General features: G+C 39.5%; 2 protein-coding genes across 6 annotated transcripts in view; one reads left to right on the top strand and one right to left on the bottom strand.

Moving 5' to 3' along the window:
- Positions 1-730: 730 nt before the first annotated feature.
- Positions 731-9,912, bottom strand: slc25a16 (solute carrier family 25 member 16). 4 transcript variants are annotated; one of them, XM_006630445.3, is made up of 10 exons: positions 9,711-9,912; positions 8,563-8,706; positions 6,928-7,020; positions 5,695-5,828; positions 5,423-5,486; positions 5,002-5,123; positions 4,567-4,633; positions 4,314-4,476; positions 3,982-4,050; positions 731-3,568 (listed from the first exon to the last, which is right to left on the bottom strand). In XM_006630445.3, the coding sequence occupies exons 2-10, from the start codon at positions 8,657-8,659 to the stop codon at positions 3,412-3,414; spliced, it is 966 nt and encodes a 321-aa protein (XP_006630508.1). In that variant the 5' UTR covers positions 8,660-8,706; positions 9,711-9,912; the 3' UTR covers positions 731-3,411. The 4 variants fall into 4 exon arrangements, with proteins under 4 accessions (XP_006630508.1, XP_069045169.1, XP_069045168.1 ...); XM_069189068.1 differs by having other exon boundaries at positions 9,756-9,912; XM_069189067.1 differs by lacking the exon at positions 9,711-9,912 and having other exon boundaries at positions 8,563-8,805.
- Positions 9,913-14,942: 5,030 nt separating this feature from the next.
- Positions 14,943-19,265, top strand: part of tet1 (tet methylcytosine dioxygenase 1) — a 52,934-nt gene continuing 48,611 nt past the window's right edge. The window contains exons 1-2 of one of the 2 annotated variants that reach the window (XM_015346985.2): positions 14,943-15,015; positions 16,378-18,098. In XM_015346985.2, the coding sequence (XP_015202471.2) occupies positions 16,533-18,098 (1,566 nt within the window). In that variant the 5' untranslated portion in view covers positions 14,943-15,015; positions 16,378-16,532. Of the gene's footprint in view, positions 15,252-16,377; positions 18,099-19,265 lie in introns of both variants that reach the window. The other variant, XM_015346984.2, reaches the window with a different exon arrangement.

Genomic DNA, 19,265 nt, shown 5'->3' with positions numbered 1-19,265 from the left:
GTAGTTATCAGGATACAAAGAAGATCTGCATCTCTACACTCATGCATGGAATAGTTTGCCCCATGTTGTTAACTACCCACTGGTAACAGGTTCTTCTCAACTAATGAACCCAGACTTTGCATTGAAATATTTTAATAGCGTACCCATGAGAAGACAATATATACTGTATATATATCACTAGAAATACTACTTTTTGTGTAAAATCCCAGCACTTGTTACTTAGTATCGCCACTAAAATATATATTCAGAGAGAGAGGTGTTCCAAGTAGCAGTTGATGGAATTTCCGTATCTAAGCCACACTGGTACATCAGGGCTTATCCTGGTTTTCAAAGCGTTAAATGGTTGGGAGTACATGGCTGTTAACAGGATCGGCCAAGTCAGAAATGGTCAACTGTGGTCCTTGAGAACTATTAGATGTTATTGTTTTCACTGCAAGTGATCTCTAATGTAATGTAATATAATACATGGAATAGGTGTGAATAGATGATCAGCTTATTTAAATACCGGAAATACTGTGACTAAGTTGTCCAAGTTAGGAAACTGCAAACACCAATTTTCTTGGACAATCGAAGGCACCCTGACCATACTTTCTGTAAAGTACAAATGGAAGCATTTTGTAGATGAACATTTTCAAAATAATTTTATATATCGTTTTTTTTAATCTTTTTAGACTTTTAACACTTTTCAGAAAAAGTAGCAATCTAATGAAGTCCAGTGGGGAAAAAAAGGTTGATCAAAGCTTTTTATTCAATGTCACATTTAAATACAATCATGTCTGGACTGCTTGGACAGATGAAAGCGATTCACAGAAGAGATTCCTAGACCTTACAACAGTTGTTTTTTTAATCAGAATTTCTAAATTAAATAATAAATTAATTATTTTAGAGAAACCCATTCGATTTGGAGTAGCCAATTGTGCGCTTTTCACATCTCACATCGGCTTTCAGGCACAAACCCCACAACCGCACACGGGGAATGAGGAAGTGTAGGCAGAGCTGTCCAACTTGCTGGTCGTGGCACCGCAGCCCAGTAACAGAGGTTCAGCAATGACTTGGCGGAGAAACTCGTCCAGTATGAGATGGTATAAAATATCAGAGATGGTGCCAGGTGCCAATGGCCTAGTATGTGTTAGGAAGACTGATCGTCTCCCACCCTGTTTTTGACAATGGCCTCAGCCATGTTCCAGCTAGTTAGACACCATGAAGACAAAAGCTGGCTCCCTACTGCATTCACCATAGCAGGCCACTTGAGTGAATCCTGGCCAGATTGATCCCACAAGACCCTCAGTGGCACTTGGCCAGTTGCCCACCAGCACTTAAGGAAGGCTGGTCACTTTTGGATAGTGACACAAGCCTGCCTAGAACATTCTAGAGCGCAACAAGCACTGGGGAGGAGTGTCTTTAATGGAGAAGCCACTTCTGAGGCCAGTCATGTTTTTGGAAATAATGTTACAATATTTAATGTATAACATACCACACTACAAATATATACACTCCTGTTTTCACACAATCCAAAAGCCTGATATAGTAATGCCATTTTCTTTTCAGAAAACACCAGTACATAGTGGTTCACACATACTGTACATACATCAAATTTGTGACATAGGTCAGAAAGGAACACATCTAAATAGTATTGTTTCATAACAGAGAACAGAGATAAGTATTTCATTTGAGAAAGTCATAAGCTGTAAAGGATACTCAATTATGTGAACATGCTTTGATTGAACATTAGAAAACAAGTGGAGTTTTGCTACTGTGGTTACAGATACAACTAAGCTCATATTGCATTTAAAAAAAGACAAAGAATGTCTTCAAAATCAATATGCTCCTTTAGAAAAGAAGAATAATCAAGGACTGCAATAAAATCTATATTTAACCGCTACTCTTACACCTCATGATTTGGAAAATAGTGCAAAGAAGTACCAATACTGTCCTCTAGTGGGCAACAAGAATATCATCCTAAGGTAAAAACAGTGACTTCTCCATTACAGATAAAAAAAATCTGTGAAAAGTGTTGTGTTCACTCAGCTGAAGCAAGCCTCTAACAAGAAAATGCTGATCATAAAATACTTAAACTGTAATATGTGATTATTTTTAGTTTAATTTATTTATTTACTTATTTGTAATATGTGATTGTTTTTAGTTTAATTTATTTTATTTACTAATTTCCATAGTATACTAGTCACTTTTCACCAACATTAAATTGATAAATCACTCAATAAAAGTTAATTTGAAGCTCACTATATAACAGTACAATATCATTGTGATGACACCTGTAATTGAATCCTGAGCCTATAGCTATCCTTAAGCACTTTGTATTGTTCGTTAGAATGTTGTTCGTCATAGTATGGAAAAGACAGAACTGTTCTATGGAAATATATTCTATAAACCTTTCCGTACAGGACAATGTAATATCTTCAAACTTTGAAAAACTGATTATGCTGTATAAGACTATAGCCAAACGGTGCTGACACCTTCCGATTTACATTAATTTATTAACTTACAGTTTTTGAAGGTGTCTTTGGTCTGGGGTATTAATGTTTTCCATGCCTTGATTTAAGCACAGAATTCTTGAGGAAGGACAGAAATCAATGTTTCATTTAACAATACAAATATTACTCAGACAAGTAAGGCTATCTGGGCTTAATGTGACTGAAAGGACAAAATATGTATAGCTTTTATGTGTAAATAAAATATTAATTACAGTTACAAAGTCATGGCAATTCACATGAAATATCTATGTAAACAGTTAACTGTTACTTTGCTCAGGTTTTGCAAAGGCAAGTAATCTTACTAATCTAAAAGTAGTCAGACATCAGTCTGTATTTTCTGTCAATTAATGATTGAGACCACTGCTCCTGTTTCAAGTGTCTGTAGTTTGTTTCTGAAAGACATATCAGCTGTAGCACAAAAGATATAAACAAATGGGAAAATAAACGAGGTTTTAAAGGAGTGACCACAGAAGGCACTAAAACAGTGTCCCATTAAATAAGTCTTACACAGAAGTAAAAGACATTAACAGGCAATGAATCCAGTGTTGGGTCTGTTGGTGTAAAACATTATTACATTTGGAGATGAAAAAATAAATAAATTGGAACACTGAAACTTTACTAATGCCAGATTTTTTTATCATTGATTGCATATGCCAGTTTTGACTTTGTTTCCACTTTGAATGGTGTTTCTTGCTTATACAAAAATAAATAGGGAAGGGAAAAAGGTTGAAGTAAAATCCCACATCTGCAAAAACTTATCAGTTACCTACAGTGTAAGTCCAGCTGTGCTCTTCAAAACAGGGCAGGTGTGCCTGGTACCCAGTGGTTCTAAAGCTGCATTCGATAGTGTTAGAACAGTTGTTCTGCTTTGTTGAAAGAAATTAGTACATGTTTTCTCCATGTTTGTAAGAGCCAGTGCTCAGTTGAGGTGCAGTATTTGTTTCATGAGCTCATACGTGGTGAAGGCCACTGCCTGAGAGGGCACACAGCGAATGTAGTTCAGTGACAGGCCACGGTACAGTCCTCTTTTAATTCCATATTGTTTGTACACGTGCTTTAGGGTGTTGGTCAAAGTACTGGAAAAGACAAAACAGGTCTCAGTTTCAGAGCAACTCGCTTCCTGTCCCTTGTATCAAATGCATCACAGGAACAGAAAACAACTGTATGTTGTGTACAAAGTAAATCATACATTTTGCTTTCTCGTTTTTCTGCGGGTGTGTGATGGTATTCCCATTTTATCATTGGAGGTTAAAGATACACGTTAATTGGAAAAACATGCCAGGCAGCAACAGCACAGGTGCAGGAAAAAGCTCTGAAATCAACATAACTGCAGTGAAAGAAACGTGAACCCGTCTTTTGATTTGTAATTATTGTCAACTTCTGAATGCCAGAATTTCAACCAGTGAACTGCACGCAAAGAATTATTGTACAAGACTAATAAAGTACAATATAATATATTACAAATGCATGAAAGATAGAGGCTACTTACAGACATTTGTCAGAATCAGGGAGGACTATTCCCAACTGCATCCTACGGCGAACCACATCCAGGGGATACCTACAAAAGATGTCTGGTTAAAGACAAGCGTGTTCTGAAATAATGCATGTCTGCCTCCAGGCAAAGCTGCATCCGTGTTGCACTTAGTACATTCAGTAGGTTGTACTCTGGCTGTATCTCTAACACAAACAGGAAGTAAACCAACTACCTCCTCTCCTGTATCCTAGTTTTCTGCCTGACGTTTTCGTAACACCCCAGCCTACACTGTTCTACAAAAGATGCCAAAACTACACAACAGAGCAAAGATGAAGCGCAAGACTCACGAGATTGTCTGTGCTATGGCTCCGGCTATCCCCCCACAGAGAAGGTTCACGTGCGTTTTCAAAACCAAGACATCGGGGTTGTCCAAGGATGGTTTTCCCAAGAGCTCTGGAGCATGGATGAGTCCCAAGCTTTTCAGCGTGCCAAAGGTGAAAAAGGAGAAGCCTGGAGATGAAATGGCATTACAGAAAGAGTTGGCTTCTAAGCTCTGACGGTCCCCGCTGTAACTCCAAATATGAAAATATTCACGCTCACCTGCGTAAGGGGCCATGCCTATAATAGTAGGTGTTAGACCTCTGTAAAACCCTAAGACACCCCCTTCCTTCAAAAAAAAAATAACACATTCACGTTTCAACAAATCATCATCAAGTGTCTAACCTGTTCCAGTGTGAAAGGCAACGAGACACAGCGTGACCTTCAACAAGTTCAAAATGTCTATCTTGTAAATACAAAGGGTCATACACAACACGTAGGCACTGTTTCCTACAGAGAACACATGATGTTTCATGTTATACTTGCTTTTTGCATGACTAAGGTAAAGTACTGAAGCTCCAAAGTTTTAAATGACTGGATATACTAGAGACAGGACACAGATAAGCTCAAAACATTTGAAACGCCAGTGCCACTCAACTAATCCTAAAAAAGGTGCTTTGTGTAGCACATTTTATTACCCCTTTTTACATTTATTACCTGTTTGTAGATGGTCTGGAAAGCGTGGGCGATTCCAGTGTACCTGTGCTCCCCCTTTACCTGAAAGGCAAGTCGGGCTCGGACGACATCCAGTGGGTAAGTGCAAATAACTGCTGTCATGCCTGCAGCGCATTACAGAAAAGAATGATTAAAAGACACAGAAATATGCTTACAGGCATGTAACAGAGATAGAAATGTACTTTAAAGTCAGTCTCTTTGTGAGATGACTTGGAAACAACACTCACTATGCCATGTTATTCTAATTCAAAAAGAGCATGGTGACGCAATAACATCTCCACTCAACAGTTCTCATTAAGTGAAAAGATCAGAATCGAACCAGGTGACTTGAGTCCAAAAGGTTCTCACTCACGCACATGCAGAGGACAGCACTTGAATAAAATTGAACACAGAACTTTTTTACCTGCCAGAGATCCCGCCATTAACCGATGAACGTGTCCTGAGATGCCTAACTTTTTTCTCAGAAACTGTGGAAAATCAAATTATGCATTTGTTGTGAATGTCGTTGTGGACAAATATTTAAAATGTTTCATTAAATTAAAAAAAAAACAGATAATTATCCTTTCATATTTATTAGATTAAAGTTATAAAGCTAATTGTTTTTCCATCAAATCAGTGCTAATCCATCATACAAAATAGTACTGTGACAAAAGCATCAGTACTATAACTACATACCTGTTTGTAATGGTCAAAGGCCATGAACTGAATGGCTCCATAAGGAAATATTCTGACCATCATAGCTCCATTTCCTTTGTATAAGCCAAGGAACCCCTCTTTCTTTGGCACAGCACAAAGCGTCTCAAATACTCCTGAGCAAGACAGTCAGACACAGTCTTCGAATAAGATCAATACATTTATCATTGCAAAACACTACATACGATATTGATATTGCAACGTAACTGTTAATAGTCCCTTTTTAGAGTTGCATTTAGGATTTTATTATGCATGGCTTCTTGAACACAATAACCTTAACCAATATTTTAACAAATGAGAGCTTACATTTGTCTCTAAAAAATTTCCACAACTTTGGCGAATCAGGTGTACTCTTACTGCAGTGATCATCAACACAACACAACACAACACAACACAGTGATTTAGGTCTAATTTGTAGACGCAGTGTTTGACAACAGAAGTTGCTCTACTGTCAGTCTTATGTAGTAAAGTCATATAAACATCATAAAAAGAAGTTACATTCTTTGCTAAAAGCATTATGAAATTTTAGGCATGCAACCTAGTTTCTGGAAATTAATTTGCAGGGACTAGTAAGGCTACATGAGCTCAACAACATATCCTATAGATCTGAGATTAACTGAGTACAGTCATGCAGTTCAGACACTGCCTTCAGATATTCTAGAAAAAAAAAACTATATACAAAGGAGTCATCTAAGGACCTGCCAGAGTTCTGTCAGTACAAGTGAATTTGAATGCCAGGTGTGAAAAAAGGCCCCATGGTATTTACAGCTGTTACCTCACAGCTCCTGGTCTCTGGATTCAGTTCCAGACTGGGATTGGGAGTTTTCCTGTTCCCACACATCTTTTTGTGAGGGTTTTCACCAGGTGCTCTGGCTCAGGTTGGGTTAAACTAGTGTTCCTTCACTGTGTTTAGTGTGCTTGTGCGTGACTCTGTAAGGGCACTATGGTCGGCCTGTCATCCTACCCAGGGCAAAGTACTTTCATAGAACTCAGGAAGGGCTCTCAGTTGTCACAAATCATACCAAGAATAAGCAGCTTTCTGATAATGGATTGGTGGATAACAATTTGCTGACATACAAGACAGGTTCATTTTGTATGTTGCCCTGAATAACAACAGTGCTAAAAAAACTGATCTTAAAATGAACTACACATTCTCTTTAGATCTTAATCGACAAAAATTCCAATGTGCCGTTAAGTCATCGGATAATCACTCACCTAGATGTTTATAGTGAGGGTTCTGAGCTTGTAATAAAATTTTCACTCTGTCAAGAGGCGCGATGGTTGTTTTGGCACAGCATCCTGCTACACCTGTGAACATTATGGAGTAGAAAAACATCTAATGTTAAAATTGTATAATATATATTAAAAATAGAGAAAAGAAAATATAGTAGTCATAAAAATTAAAGACCAAATATTAAATTCCAAATATCAACAGTTAGTTGTGTAGTGTCAAACAAATGACAAAGTTCAGGTGTCTGTGAACCAGAAGTCTCTTTATTCATATGCATATGGAAGTCCGGCAACCACCAGACTTAAAAAATAAGTAGCTGAAGATGGTCCTTTATACCTTAAAACAAATGGAGTCACTATTACACATTCTAAACAAACGATAAGACAGCAACACATGCCAATTAATTATATCTAAGTTGCAGACTAGACAACAGTTAGTTCTTTTCATATTCTGGGAGTACAGCCAGCTTACCACATAAATGCCCTTATCTTGCTGACCAAGGACAGGCAGCATCTTTATATACATTTGAGCACAAAGCCTACTTCAAGCCACTAGACTGCATAGTTTCCAAAAAAAAAACCTACAAAAACAAGAAATTATATTATCATCTCACTTCCCGGGCAGCTCTCTTATCTTCTTCAGTTGTCTTAACAGTCTAATATCTACAACAACATCCAGAGATCACTTCAACTGTTGGATAAACATTTGCAACAAATGCTGGGAAAAAAAATCAATCTGGATCCTACAATATAAATCTGCTGTGGTAAAGACATTTTTGGTCTCTAATAATGTCTTAATTTTCTCGTTTTCTGCAATGAGGAATACCCTGAGAAATGCGATGCGCGGAGGAGGCAGAACAGAGCAGCCTTGAATTCCAGCCCTGCGGTATACGTGCACACAGCTGTGACTAACCTCATGCTCAAGCTCTTCACTTCAAAACTTTCTAGACCTCTTGCTTCGGATATTTAGACTTTTTTTCAGATATTTTTTAGATTTACACATCTTTTCAGATTTTAAAAACACATGCACTTCTCCCTCTATATAGGTGCATTTTGTGCATTTATACAATTTGCAGGGCAGATTTTTGCATGCTAGATTTTTGCATGCTGACATGTGACAGCCAATATGAGGCTTTTCTTTTTCTGCCGGCCGCGGGATACGAACCAGCAATCTTCCGGCCACAGGCCCAGGTCCTTAGCCACAGAGTCACCGCACCGCCCCAATTTATTTGAATTTTATGACACCATAAACTGTATCACAGTCATTTTCTCATCAACTTCTTCACTTATTATATTACAATCATCAGATCCCAAAATTTAAACTTTTGTAATAGTGCTGCGACTGATTTTCACTTGATGATTATCAGTATTTAGGTAGTTAAATCATCAGTAACCTTCTGTTTTGTGCGTAAGCACCTACAGAAGACACTAGTTCATTGCAGGGCCAAAGAGAAAAGGACTAAGAATAGCCAATCGAACCTGGTCTGCGTGTCTTCAGGTGGGAGAAAACCTTGGAGAACACTGCAATCACAGTGAAAACATGCAAACCCCACACGTAACGCTGCCGCCTGCTATACCCTGCAGAAATATTAATAATATAAGAAAAATAAATTATTTTACCTCCTGAAATGAAGGAGCGGATCCAGTAATAGTCTGTCCGAGCCGGGCTGGGCAGCCCAGACTGGGCTGTGGCTGAAACGGATGCCTCAGTAGTCATTGCTGCAATAGTTCAGGATGTACAGAGATCCATGTCCTCCACAATTCCTAAAGCGACAACAGCAAAAGACATTCCACTTCTGCCAAACAGACTGCGGCTGAATGAGCCAACATCTGTACTTGTAAAGACTGACTTTGTAGCATCTTCTCAAAAATAATCATAGGTCACTGATAAGTGCAGAGGATTTGAGAAATATGGTTCAGTGAGGCCAATCTGGAAAAAAAATGCAACCTTCACAGGACCTTATCTAAGTACAAATACACATGACAAGATTGTGGCCTTGTTGTTCATATTTTTTCATACTTTGGCAACCAATACAAGCTCTCCTCGCTTTAAAATAATCAGATTCAAAGTACACCGTATTATACTTGTGAGGAGACAAGTAAAGTTGCTGAATTGCTGAAGGGTACTGTGTGGTGTGTTGAACATATTGTACACCTCTCCGCTGCAGCAGAAATTCTTATGGCTCAGCTCCACTCTTCAAAAGCCTGTGCTTAGATAACAGACCACAAATCTCTGATAATGTTTCAGGCCGCATACTAAAAATGTTTTGAGTGAAATTGCTGGTTTAGTGTCTTTAACTAGTTTCTACAGGATTGCAATGACTTTTACCATTGTTTTATTCTGTATTTTTTTCTGTGGAGTTACTCAGTTTTACCTTGGTAATGGTTAACATGTTTAGAGAAGTGTCTGCGGTAAGACAGATATCATAAAATTGGATTTCACTGTAAATTCATGGATCCATACTGTATTACCTGATCTGTAACCAGTTACTCAATTTCAACCCGTTTGCTTTTCGAGAATCTCTGCTTACATGTATATATATACACAACACTGCTCTAAGAATACGTAAGGCGAAAATAAAATGTGAAGTGCCAGTTCGTTTCATTTTTGTGCAATAATGCATGCAACGTTAGCCATGTCGTCTCGTAAATACTTGTACTACACTGGTCCGATGTAAGCAATCATTTTATACGTAGATTGCTGCATGCTCGATCACAATCACGAATGGCCTGGACAAAATGCAGAACTTAAGAAAAATAGAGCGTACCGTTTTCCAAAGACAGTTTTCCTGTAATACTGCTGAGATATATACCAAATGCCAGTGCCGTACGGTACACCTCTTCGTTGCTGTAGCTGTGCAACGCAAGGTCAGTTCTCAACAACACGAAGTTACACAACGTGTTACCTTCTTCCTCTTTCTGTGCATCGTCACAAACTAGGGATAGCAATATAAGCAGGTCGTTTATGAACCCATTCCGCTGATCTATTGTAAACTCCGTCCTATCCTAGTCTTTTTAAATAAATACCATGTGAGTTTCACAAACAGCTATATGCCCTTCGTTCGTCAAGTCGCATTTTTAATGCGCAACTACGGTTTCCGTTTTCATTTCCGCAAAGCATGAGAGGAAACGCCGAAAGCAACGTGAGAGCTTTAATTGTTTGAATTTTTGTAACTGGTATTTTTAACATATGAACTCTAGACTAGTGTTTTAGCACAGCTATTTTAATCATAGCGTTTTGTCTTCATTTTTCTGAAGATGTTAATCATTTACCGCCTTTCTGCTTAGAAAGTCCGAAATCGTGATTGCTGGAGGATAGCCCATATCAAGCTGACACCGTATCTGTCATAACACCGTCACAATGATGGCGAGTTAGTCATTTTTAACAAGGACAGCAGTTCATTCACGTCCGTTCCTTTTCAATCAAACAAAAAAAACAGAAAAATCTTCTGTTCATTTTTCTCCGAACCTTTTCTGACCTTTTGACATTTTTCTACTTTCATAAACTGATATTTTTTCATCGAATCACCTTGAAATAACCCAATTTTGGAAAGATGATAGAGTGTACTTTATTAAGACCCAAGACTTTACTAACTAGCCCCACGGAAGGCGATTCTGTACTTACTTTTTAGAGTTAGTTCGTAAATGGTTAGTTTCCTTTTAGTTTTATAAGTTTAACTGCACTTGTACCAGCAGATGAAATATGCGTGACATAATAGCCATACAGTATATTGTTAAAATACATATCCATACCTGTTCAATAGTTGAAATTGTAATACCTAATACAACTAATTGCAGCTGTACTCTAAAAGTGTATTTAAAATGTTCTCTGAAAATCTTCTGGATGTTTTAAATGGGAAGATAACAGGAATAAACACTGTTTTTATCATTTTATATTTTATACAGATGATGAACATTTTGCTTTGAGCAAAGCGGAGGAAATATGAAGCACTGTACCGGATAAAGTGTTGAAAACAGAAGTAAATGTTTAAGAAATGGGACATTTTTTCTTACGTCATCCTACAAAAATAGATGCTTTGTTCTGTGAAAAGACCTCTTCGACATATACAGTATATTGAAATATCCGACAATGTCATATATTTACCAGTTAATAATCCGAAAGTGTATCATTTAATGTGCAATACGAGTTGTGTTCTGTGTGTGTTCATAAATATGCTATAAACCCCAATTTGTATATCAATAAAATAAATTGTGATCGAATATAGAGTAAAAATGTACGGTGTACCTATTGTTTAATGATTTTTTGTTAATTGCTTGGACTATATATTTTTAGACGATTGCTTAACCGGAAAAGCAGCAACTTGTCAGATTCTGTGGCTTGTTGAGGGAAATGTTAGATCTGGTCAACCTTTGTACAACGTCCTCGCAGTAGCTGAATGTTACACCCATTTAAGTTAATTAGAAGTAACCTGCTTCTCCGTGATTCAGCAACCTTGTAGTGATATAAAGGGACACACTACTGCATTAAGTGTTTGACATCAGTGCTATCGATTCATATTTATTCACACCGATACTGCCTCCAGCCCACTTAACGTGTAAGAGGCTTCAGATTAATTATGCTACAGCAGCAGCACATTGGACTTTGTGAAGAACGCAGGGGACACAAGACAGAAACCACCTTCTCAACATTTTGCCCCCAGAGGATTGTTTGTATACAGAAAGACTTGATTGTTTTGTTTACCAAATAAACTTCAATAAAATATTTACTTAATATAAAAATCATTATAACACTTCAGATTTAAAAACAACATAATATAACCTGTTGCATATACAGTGGTGTGAAAAAGTGTTTGCCCCCTTCCTGATTTCTTATTTTTTTTGCATGTTTGTCACACTGAAATGTTTCAGATCATCAAACAAATTGAAATATTAGACAAAGATAACACAAGTAAACACAAAATGCAGTTTTTAAATGAAGGTTTTTATTATTAAAGGAAAAAAAATCCAAACCTACATGGCCCTGTGTGAAAAAGCGATTTCCCCCTAAACCTAATAACTGGTTGGGCCACCCTTAGCAGCAACAACTGCAATCAAGCATTTGCGATAACTAGGAATGAGTCTTTTACAGCGCTGTGGAGGAATTTTGGCCCACTCATCTTTGCAGAATTGTTGTAATTCAGCCACATTGGAGGGTTTCCGAGCCTTAACTGCTTTTTTTATGGTCATGCCACGACATCTCAATCGGATTCAGGTCAGGACTTTGACTAGGCCATTCCAAAGTCTTCATTTTGTTTTTCTTAAGCCATTCAGAGGTGGACTTGCTGGTGTGTTATGGATCATTGTCCTGCTGCAGAACCCAAGTGCGCTTCAGCTTGAGGTCACGAACAAATGGCCGGACATTCTCCCTCATTTTTTGGTAGACAGCGGAATTCATGGTTCCATTTACCACAGCAAGTCTTCCAGGTCCTGAAGCAGCAAAACAGCCCCAGACCATCACACTACCACCCAACGCAGGTACAGTAGGCGTCTTGAACACCACCATATTTTACTGTTGGTATGATGTTCCTTTTCTGAAATGCTGTGATACGTTTACACCAGATGTAATGGGACACACACCTTCCAAAAAGTTCAACTTTTGTCTCGTCAGTCCACAGAGTATTTTCCCAAAAGTCTTGGGGATCATCAAGATGTTTTCTGGCAAAACTGAGACGAGCCTTTATGTTCTTTTTGCTCAGCAGTGGTTTTCGTCTTGGAACTCTGCCATGCAGGCCATTTTTGCCCAGTCTCTTTCTTATGGTGGAGTCATGAACACTGACCTTAACTGAGGCAAGTGAAGCCTGCAGTTCTTTGGATGTTGTTGTGGAGCTTTTTGTGACCTCTTGGATGAGTCGTTGCTGCGCTCTTGGGGTAATTTTGGTCGGTCAGCCACTCCTGGGAAGGTTCACCACTGTTCCATGTTTTCGCTATTTGTGGATAATGGCTCTCACTGTGGTTCGCTGGAGTCCCAAAGCTTTAGAAATGGCTTTATAACCTTTTCCAGACTGATAAATCTCAATTACTCTGTTTCTTATTTGTTCCTGAATTTGTTTGGATTGCAGCATGATATCTAGCTTTTGAGGATCTTTTGGTCTACTTCACCTTGTCAGGCAGGTCCTATTTAAGTAATTTCTTGATTGAGAACAGGTGTGGCAGTAATCAGGACAGCGTGTGGCTAGAGAAATTGAACTCAGCTTTCCAAAGATGTGATAAACCACAGTTGATTTATGTATTAACGGGGGGGCAATCACTTTTTCACACAGGGCCATGTAGGTTTGGATTTTTTTTTCCCTTAATAATAAAAACCTTCTCATGTAGGTTTGGATTTTTTTCCCCTTAATAATAAAAACCTTCATTTAAAAACTGCATTTTGTGTTTACTTGTGTTATCTTTGTCTAATATTTCAATTTGTTTGATGATCTGAAACATTTCAGTGTGACAAACATGCAAAAAAATAAGAAATCAGGAAGGGGGCAAACACTTTTTCACACCACTGTATACCATAAGAGCGCCTGCGACAGCCCTGACTAATAAAATGTTTTGTCATTTTTTCGGTGAAATCCGGACAAGGGCAAGAGTTAGTGCCCTGCTGTACGCTGTCCGCCTTAGCCTAGGTCCTCGGTGCCCCGTTTGCAGCGGGAAAACCGGAGGTCTTTGGGATATAGGTAACCCTCTTGGTGTGGGTTGAACGCAGGTACAGTAGGCGTCTTGAACAACCGGGCTACAGGACAGACAGCAACACCTGTAATCCAGTATAAACATTTGTTGACACATCTCATTCACCACTCTGGGGAAGGGCGCCTTGCATAACAGCAGCTCTGTAGACCTCTGGTACCGCCGGATCTCAACCAAAGCTGGGGCTGTGGATTGAACCGGCGCCTTTTTTTACCTCTCACCCCTGAGAGGGGAAGCTCTCGGGTAGGGTTTGAAGGGTTTGGCCTTCTTTTTTATGCGCAGTCGACTTGCTCCTGACTTGCTGCACTTAAAAAACAATCACGTGCTGTCTTTCCAGATGTTACCAGATGGTAACTTTGTTGTATTCCCTGCATCTGACAATGCACCACTTAAGCTACAAAATGAAATGTTACAGTCCTGTAACTTATTGATTTTCCAGGCAAGAATGCTGACAGAAGGGCATTACCAAAATTAAAGTTAAGACCAGAAGTTAGACGTTCATCATTACATGCTTATCTCAATACAAGCACTGTCAAGTGACCGATAACGACTGCTGAACATGGTTCTACCAGTCGGTGAACACATGGACTACTCCAGTTATATGCATCATTTCATCATTTCCCTGCCTAGACACATTTTACAATACTCAACTGGAGATATCCATATTGCACCATGGAGTATGTTTTAAATCATTCTCTGTAATGTCACAACGGTGTGATGTGGCACATATTTTACACAACTACTACACTTTTTCTTCCATTGTGTATACCTGAACTAATATTATACATATGTGCTAACATACTGTATCTTTATTTGGCATACTATAATTCTTTATTATAATGGTGTAAAAATGTGGCCTGCCAGTCAGCTGGGTGTGAAATCATTTGTTGAAACTTATTCTAGCTATTACTCATCATTTTATAAAAAAGGAGAAAACATTCGAACAAAAATATTGTTCTTACATATGATTAGACATACTGTTAATCAAAAGTGGCAAAGTGTTTTTCTTCAAGATTACTGTACGTTCAGGTGCATTTTTCTTGTCTCAGAAAACGATGGACTGTTGGAGAGGTTCTGCGCAGTTGTCACGAATATTTAAAAAGTATTTATGAGCATGTTCTCGCATTGCTTGATATTGAAAAAAAACATTACATTAAAAAGAAATGTAATATCTGTTTGTGGCCCCCTCCCTGTTAGAATCTGCACACAGACATCTACATTCATTTGTGAGCCTTTAGGAGTCTGTTTATTGGGAGAAAATTGCTTTTAAATAATGGTGCGGTAGTGGTTTCACGATTCCGTTCCAGGTTTTCTCTCTTTCCCTCAAGCGTCCATTAAAGAGCCGAGTCGACTCGAGACTATAGGTCTTGTCTGGGAGAGGGGCTGCCTTGAAGAGACTGGGTATTGGGAGAATTTACGTTTTTTATCAATGGTTTTTACTCACATTTTGGCTGTATGTTCGGTCTTATTGCAAGAATCACCTTAGTTACACAGTATCGCAGGTTTGCATTCATGTATTATTTTATCCAAGTGGTGCTGCCAACTATATTTGAAAAGGAAAAAAAAATACAAGGATCAACCGTATCTTGCAAGACGGGAGTATTATTAGCAATACAGGCAGTGCAGCTGCCCTTCTGGTATGTAACTTATTTGATCTCTCTTTTCTAACAAAACAAAAAAATAAGTACAAAGCGTATGTCACAATTCACAACAACTCCGTATGGCTGTCAGAACGGCTTAAGGTTTAGTTTCAAGTACAGGAACTGTGTACCACGCAGTGCCTCAGATGTCAGACGTGGTGCTGAGAAACTTGTGAACTGCAACGGCGTGAAACCCTCTCCAAAAGTTGTCTATGCGCAGAATCGCTGGGCTTAAATGCTGTCGAAGGAAAACCTGTTTTAACCGCTTGTTAGTGTTCTAAAAGTGAGTTTATCGAACAAAAAAGAATAGTTGGACGTAAAGTCTTCTAGTACACGAGGCACAGTTTCGTACTTGACGTCAGCTGAATGTTCCTATTTATACAGGGGTCGAGCGTGTCTTTTCTTCACGGGTCAGCGCTCTGACAGGGTGTTCAGCGTTGTGACCGTTTGGAGGGTGAATACCCACATTACACGGTCCATCTCCATTCCGTTTCTTAAAGCAACATGCACACTCTGCCTGCTGCATTATATTGTCTCTGAAGCCCTGGCTTGTACAAATGTTAAGACGAATATAAACAATTCCTATTTAAAGTGAGATTGGTTATGTAGCGCATACGAAACGTGGAGGATTCATGATAAAATTTAATTAAATGTATAACTTTTCTACAATTAAAAGGTAGGCAATTAAAAGGTTGCGATCACCTAGTGTAAGTTATAGTTCTCTTTGCTGATCGAAAAAGCTGAAACGTCTTAATACGTACACATTATCGATAGAGTTTAAGAGTAAAGCCCATAGCTTTTATTAAAAAAATAATCTGCAGTATTTCCTTCATATGTGTTAAACAAGAGCTAAGGAAGCAAAATATTTAATGTTGACTATTAGTAGTTTTTGCTGTCAGTTAATATTGCAGTTGAAATGCAGTGAACTCCGTTTTGAAAATGACAGTGTATATTTCACACTTCTGACATTTTGTGCAACAGTAGTGGATGTTAATGGACAGAAACAAGGTGAATGTGAGTGTGTTAATACGTATATGTGTTTGTGAACACATACTGTTTTGTATTAAGTTAGTCCAAACACACATTCTCTTAAACCACTTTTTTTTTGCATTCTTTCCTCCAGAATTCTCACCAAAGTGCAGAGATGAAACAGGCCCTGTAATTTCAGAGAAAAAATCCAACCTGGGAAGCTAAACCCGACTCTTGAAATCATATCTAATTTCATGCTCATGCCTGCTTTCTCATTAAATCGTCTTTCCTTTCTCCCGAAGTCCAGCTATGCCTCGTTCCACCAAATCCACCAAGAAAGCGCCCCCTAGAGGCCAAGCTAGCAATGGGAAAAAGAAAAACATTCGCGCTGCCAGAAGACAGACTTTTAACTCTAACAAGACGAGGGGAAAGCCCTTGAAGAGAAAGACAGAGGATGCTGAGAGGTCTAAAAATATCAGCCGGAAAAGACAGCAGACCGCCAAGGAGCTAAGAAGTGCTAAGGTTAGCAAGTCTGGCAGTGGAGGCTCAAGAGGATCCCAGAACAGCATTAAGAATGCCTTTCGTGTAATAGGATCAATGAAGCTTAGGCAACAGGGTAATTCCCTGCCTCAGCAAGCTTTGTCTGAAGACTCTCCCAACCGCAGAAAGTCTCTTCGAGGCATACCACTCTCCCAAAGCCTGCCTCAAGCTCCTCAGCCGAACAGAAACACACAGACGTCAAACTCTAGGTGCCGTCTCCCAGCAAGGCCAAGTCCAGAGCACAGGAGCACAGGAGCTCCTGAAGACGTCCCAGACCCGCACCATCCCATTGAGCTTGGTAAGGAAGATGCCATGGGGCAGGACGTGTCGAGCCCCAGCTCCGGGGACTGCTCTGTCAGTAGAGACCCAGGTCAAATAGAAACAGAAGTGACAGATAGAGAATCTGTCGAAACGTTGCCTTGTATGGTAGAGGAAACAGAGCCTGTGTCGAGCTCCCAGAGCCAAGAAACCAAACTGAGCCATGTGGATCTTGAGCCCCCCAAATCGCCAAATTCCGACAGTACTGTAATACCGCATTCTTGTCCAACGTACCTTAACGAGGCCTTAAATTTAGGCACTGACTTGTACCAAATGAAATCGGCTGATTCTGCCACGAGTGTTTCAGACCCTTTAAAAAATGCTGAAGATAATAATGTAGTAGCTGAGAGCCAACGAGAGGTTTCTTCCAGTTTGGGTCCTGGCCTGGACATGGAACCTGAACCCGATGCAATCAACCCAAAGTCGCCGGATGTCTCCATTCCTTCCTGGAACGTTCTCAAGGAACATCCGCAGGGCTGTGTGCTTGAGGTTTCCACAGCCCACGTGCTACCAAGCACCGTTTTGTCAGTTTCAGGGCCTCCATGTAAGGAGGACACCAAAGAATGTGCTAGAAGTCCAGAGCCAAGACAGGAGCTGATTGCAGCTTCTAAGACCCCAGTGCCACATTGCAACATCATTGCAGATATTTCAGAGTCGGCGACGGCTCTGGATTCAGGATTTAGAACAGATGTTAGCACAGACGATAAATCCCTCTATAGCTCAGAAAGCAATCCCCCATTTGATATGGGCCAAGAGCTGCAGTGCTTAGATCTGACCACACCTGGGGTGTCGACCTCTCGGCCCAGTTCCGAGGTCGGTAGCCAGTATGTGTCGTCCGACCAGGAGAAGAGGGACAAGAAGAAAAGGAGGCGCTGTGGAGTCTGTGAGCCATGCCTTAGGAAGATCAACTGTGGGGAGTGCAGCTGCTGCCGGAACCGCAAGACAGGCCACCAGATCTGCAAGCTGAGAAAATGCATGGAGCTGAGGAAAAAGCCATCTTTGTTGTCAAGTTCTCAGGTAAGACAGTCCTTGGGGATTTACCGTATGTCAGTAAGAACTGGCGAAGCTGATGCTGTGTGCTGCAATTCCAATGATCCTCTAAAAACCAAACATTAAAGTATTAATTTCCTCAGCCATTGTGGAAGTTTCTTGTGCACATTTCAATATTTTACCAGTATCTACAATTTCAAACGATACTGAACATTAAAATAAACCGCTCTATGCTTGCATCTTTTTTAGAAAAATAAAATTTGGAGCTTGGGTATTGAATAAATGTTTTTTTTTACATCCGTTTGATTAATTGAACATAACTGCAGTACACTCTACTGACTCTTACTGTTGCATACGTACTAAATCACTTCACTCATAGGAGAATTGATTAGGCACAGGTGTTAAGGTGATTTAGCCTATTGAATATCAATCCTGCTGAAAATCAAAAAGACTACACACAAATGAACCATTAATCCCTGCTTATCAAGAAAATAATGCCATTGATGTGTTAGAGCAGTACCGCAGATGGCCTTGCCAGTGGAGTCAAGTCCTCTTTATCGACGAATCAAGGTTTTTGTGAAGACCACATGATGCTACAGTGAACAGTGTAGATGTGCAGAAAAATATACAGTTCGTGTGTGATGAACCATTCATGCAAAGCGCAAATGTGATGGGCTGAGTATAAGTATCTAGTTGTTTGAAAGCTCCACTTGTAGTGATTGATAGCAGCCTGTTTGCACAGTGCTCCTTCAAGATCAAGTTCTGGGACCTCACTTGCTGCTCTCCCTGACATGACACTACTGCTCATGTAACAAGATCTTTAATAAGAGGTAGGAATGGAACAGTTAAACCATGGTTTTTCCACTCACCAGACATGAGCTCCATTAACACTTGTAGGATGAGCTGGGATGACAAGTGGCATCTAAGGCTCATAAACCAGTGAACAGGCGCATGCCTGTTCAGTCTTTACAAGAGGAATGGGAAAATATCCCACAAGACAGAAAAGATAAGATCACTTTATTAGCCATATGCAATTTCTTGTATTAGGAATCTGTCTTTTCACATACCCCAACTTGCTCTGAGAGACAGCATCTGAAACGTAGTGTGAGGTATGCATCGCAGATGTATAACTTGATTTGCTTGCAGCATTAAACATGGACACTATTAGCTTGTGATTTTCACAGTGGACTCCCT

The sequence above is a fragment of the Lepisosteus oculatus genome, chromosome 4 (genome assembly GCF_040954835.1).
Source record: "Lepisosteus oculatus isolate fLepOcu1 chromosome 4, fLepOcu1.hap2, whole genome shotgun sequence".
NCBI lineage: Eukaryota > Metazoa > Chordata > Actinopteri > Semionotiformes > Lepisosteidae > Lepisosteus > Lepisosteus oculatus.
Note: the sequence above shows the minus strand (reverse complement) of the source record. Positions and strands in the feature narration are given on the sequence as shown.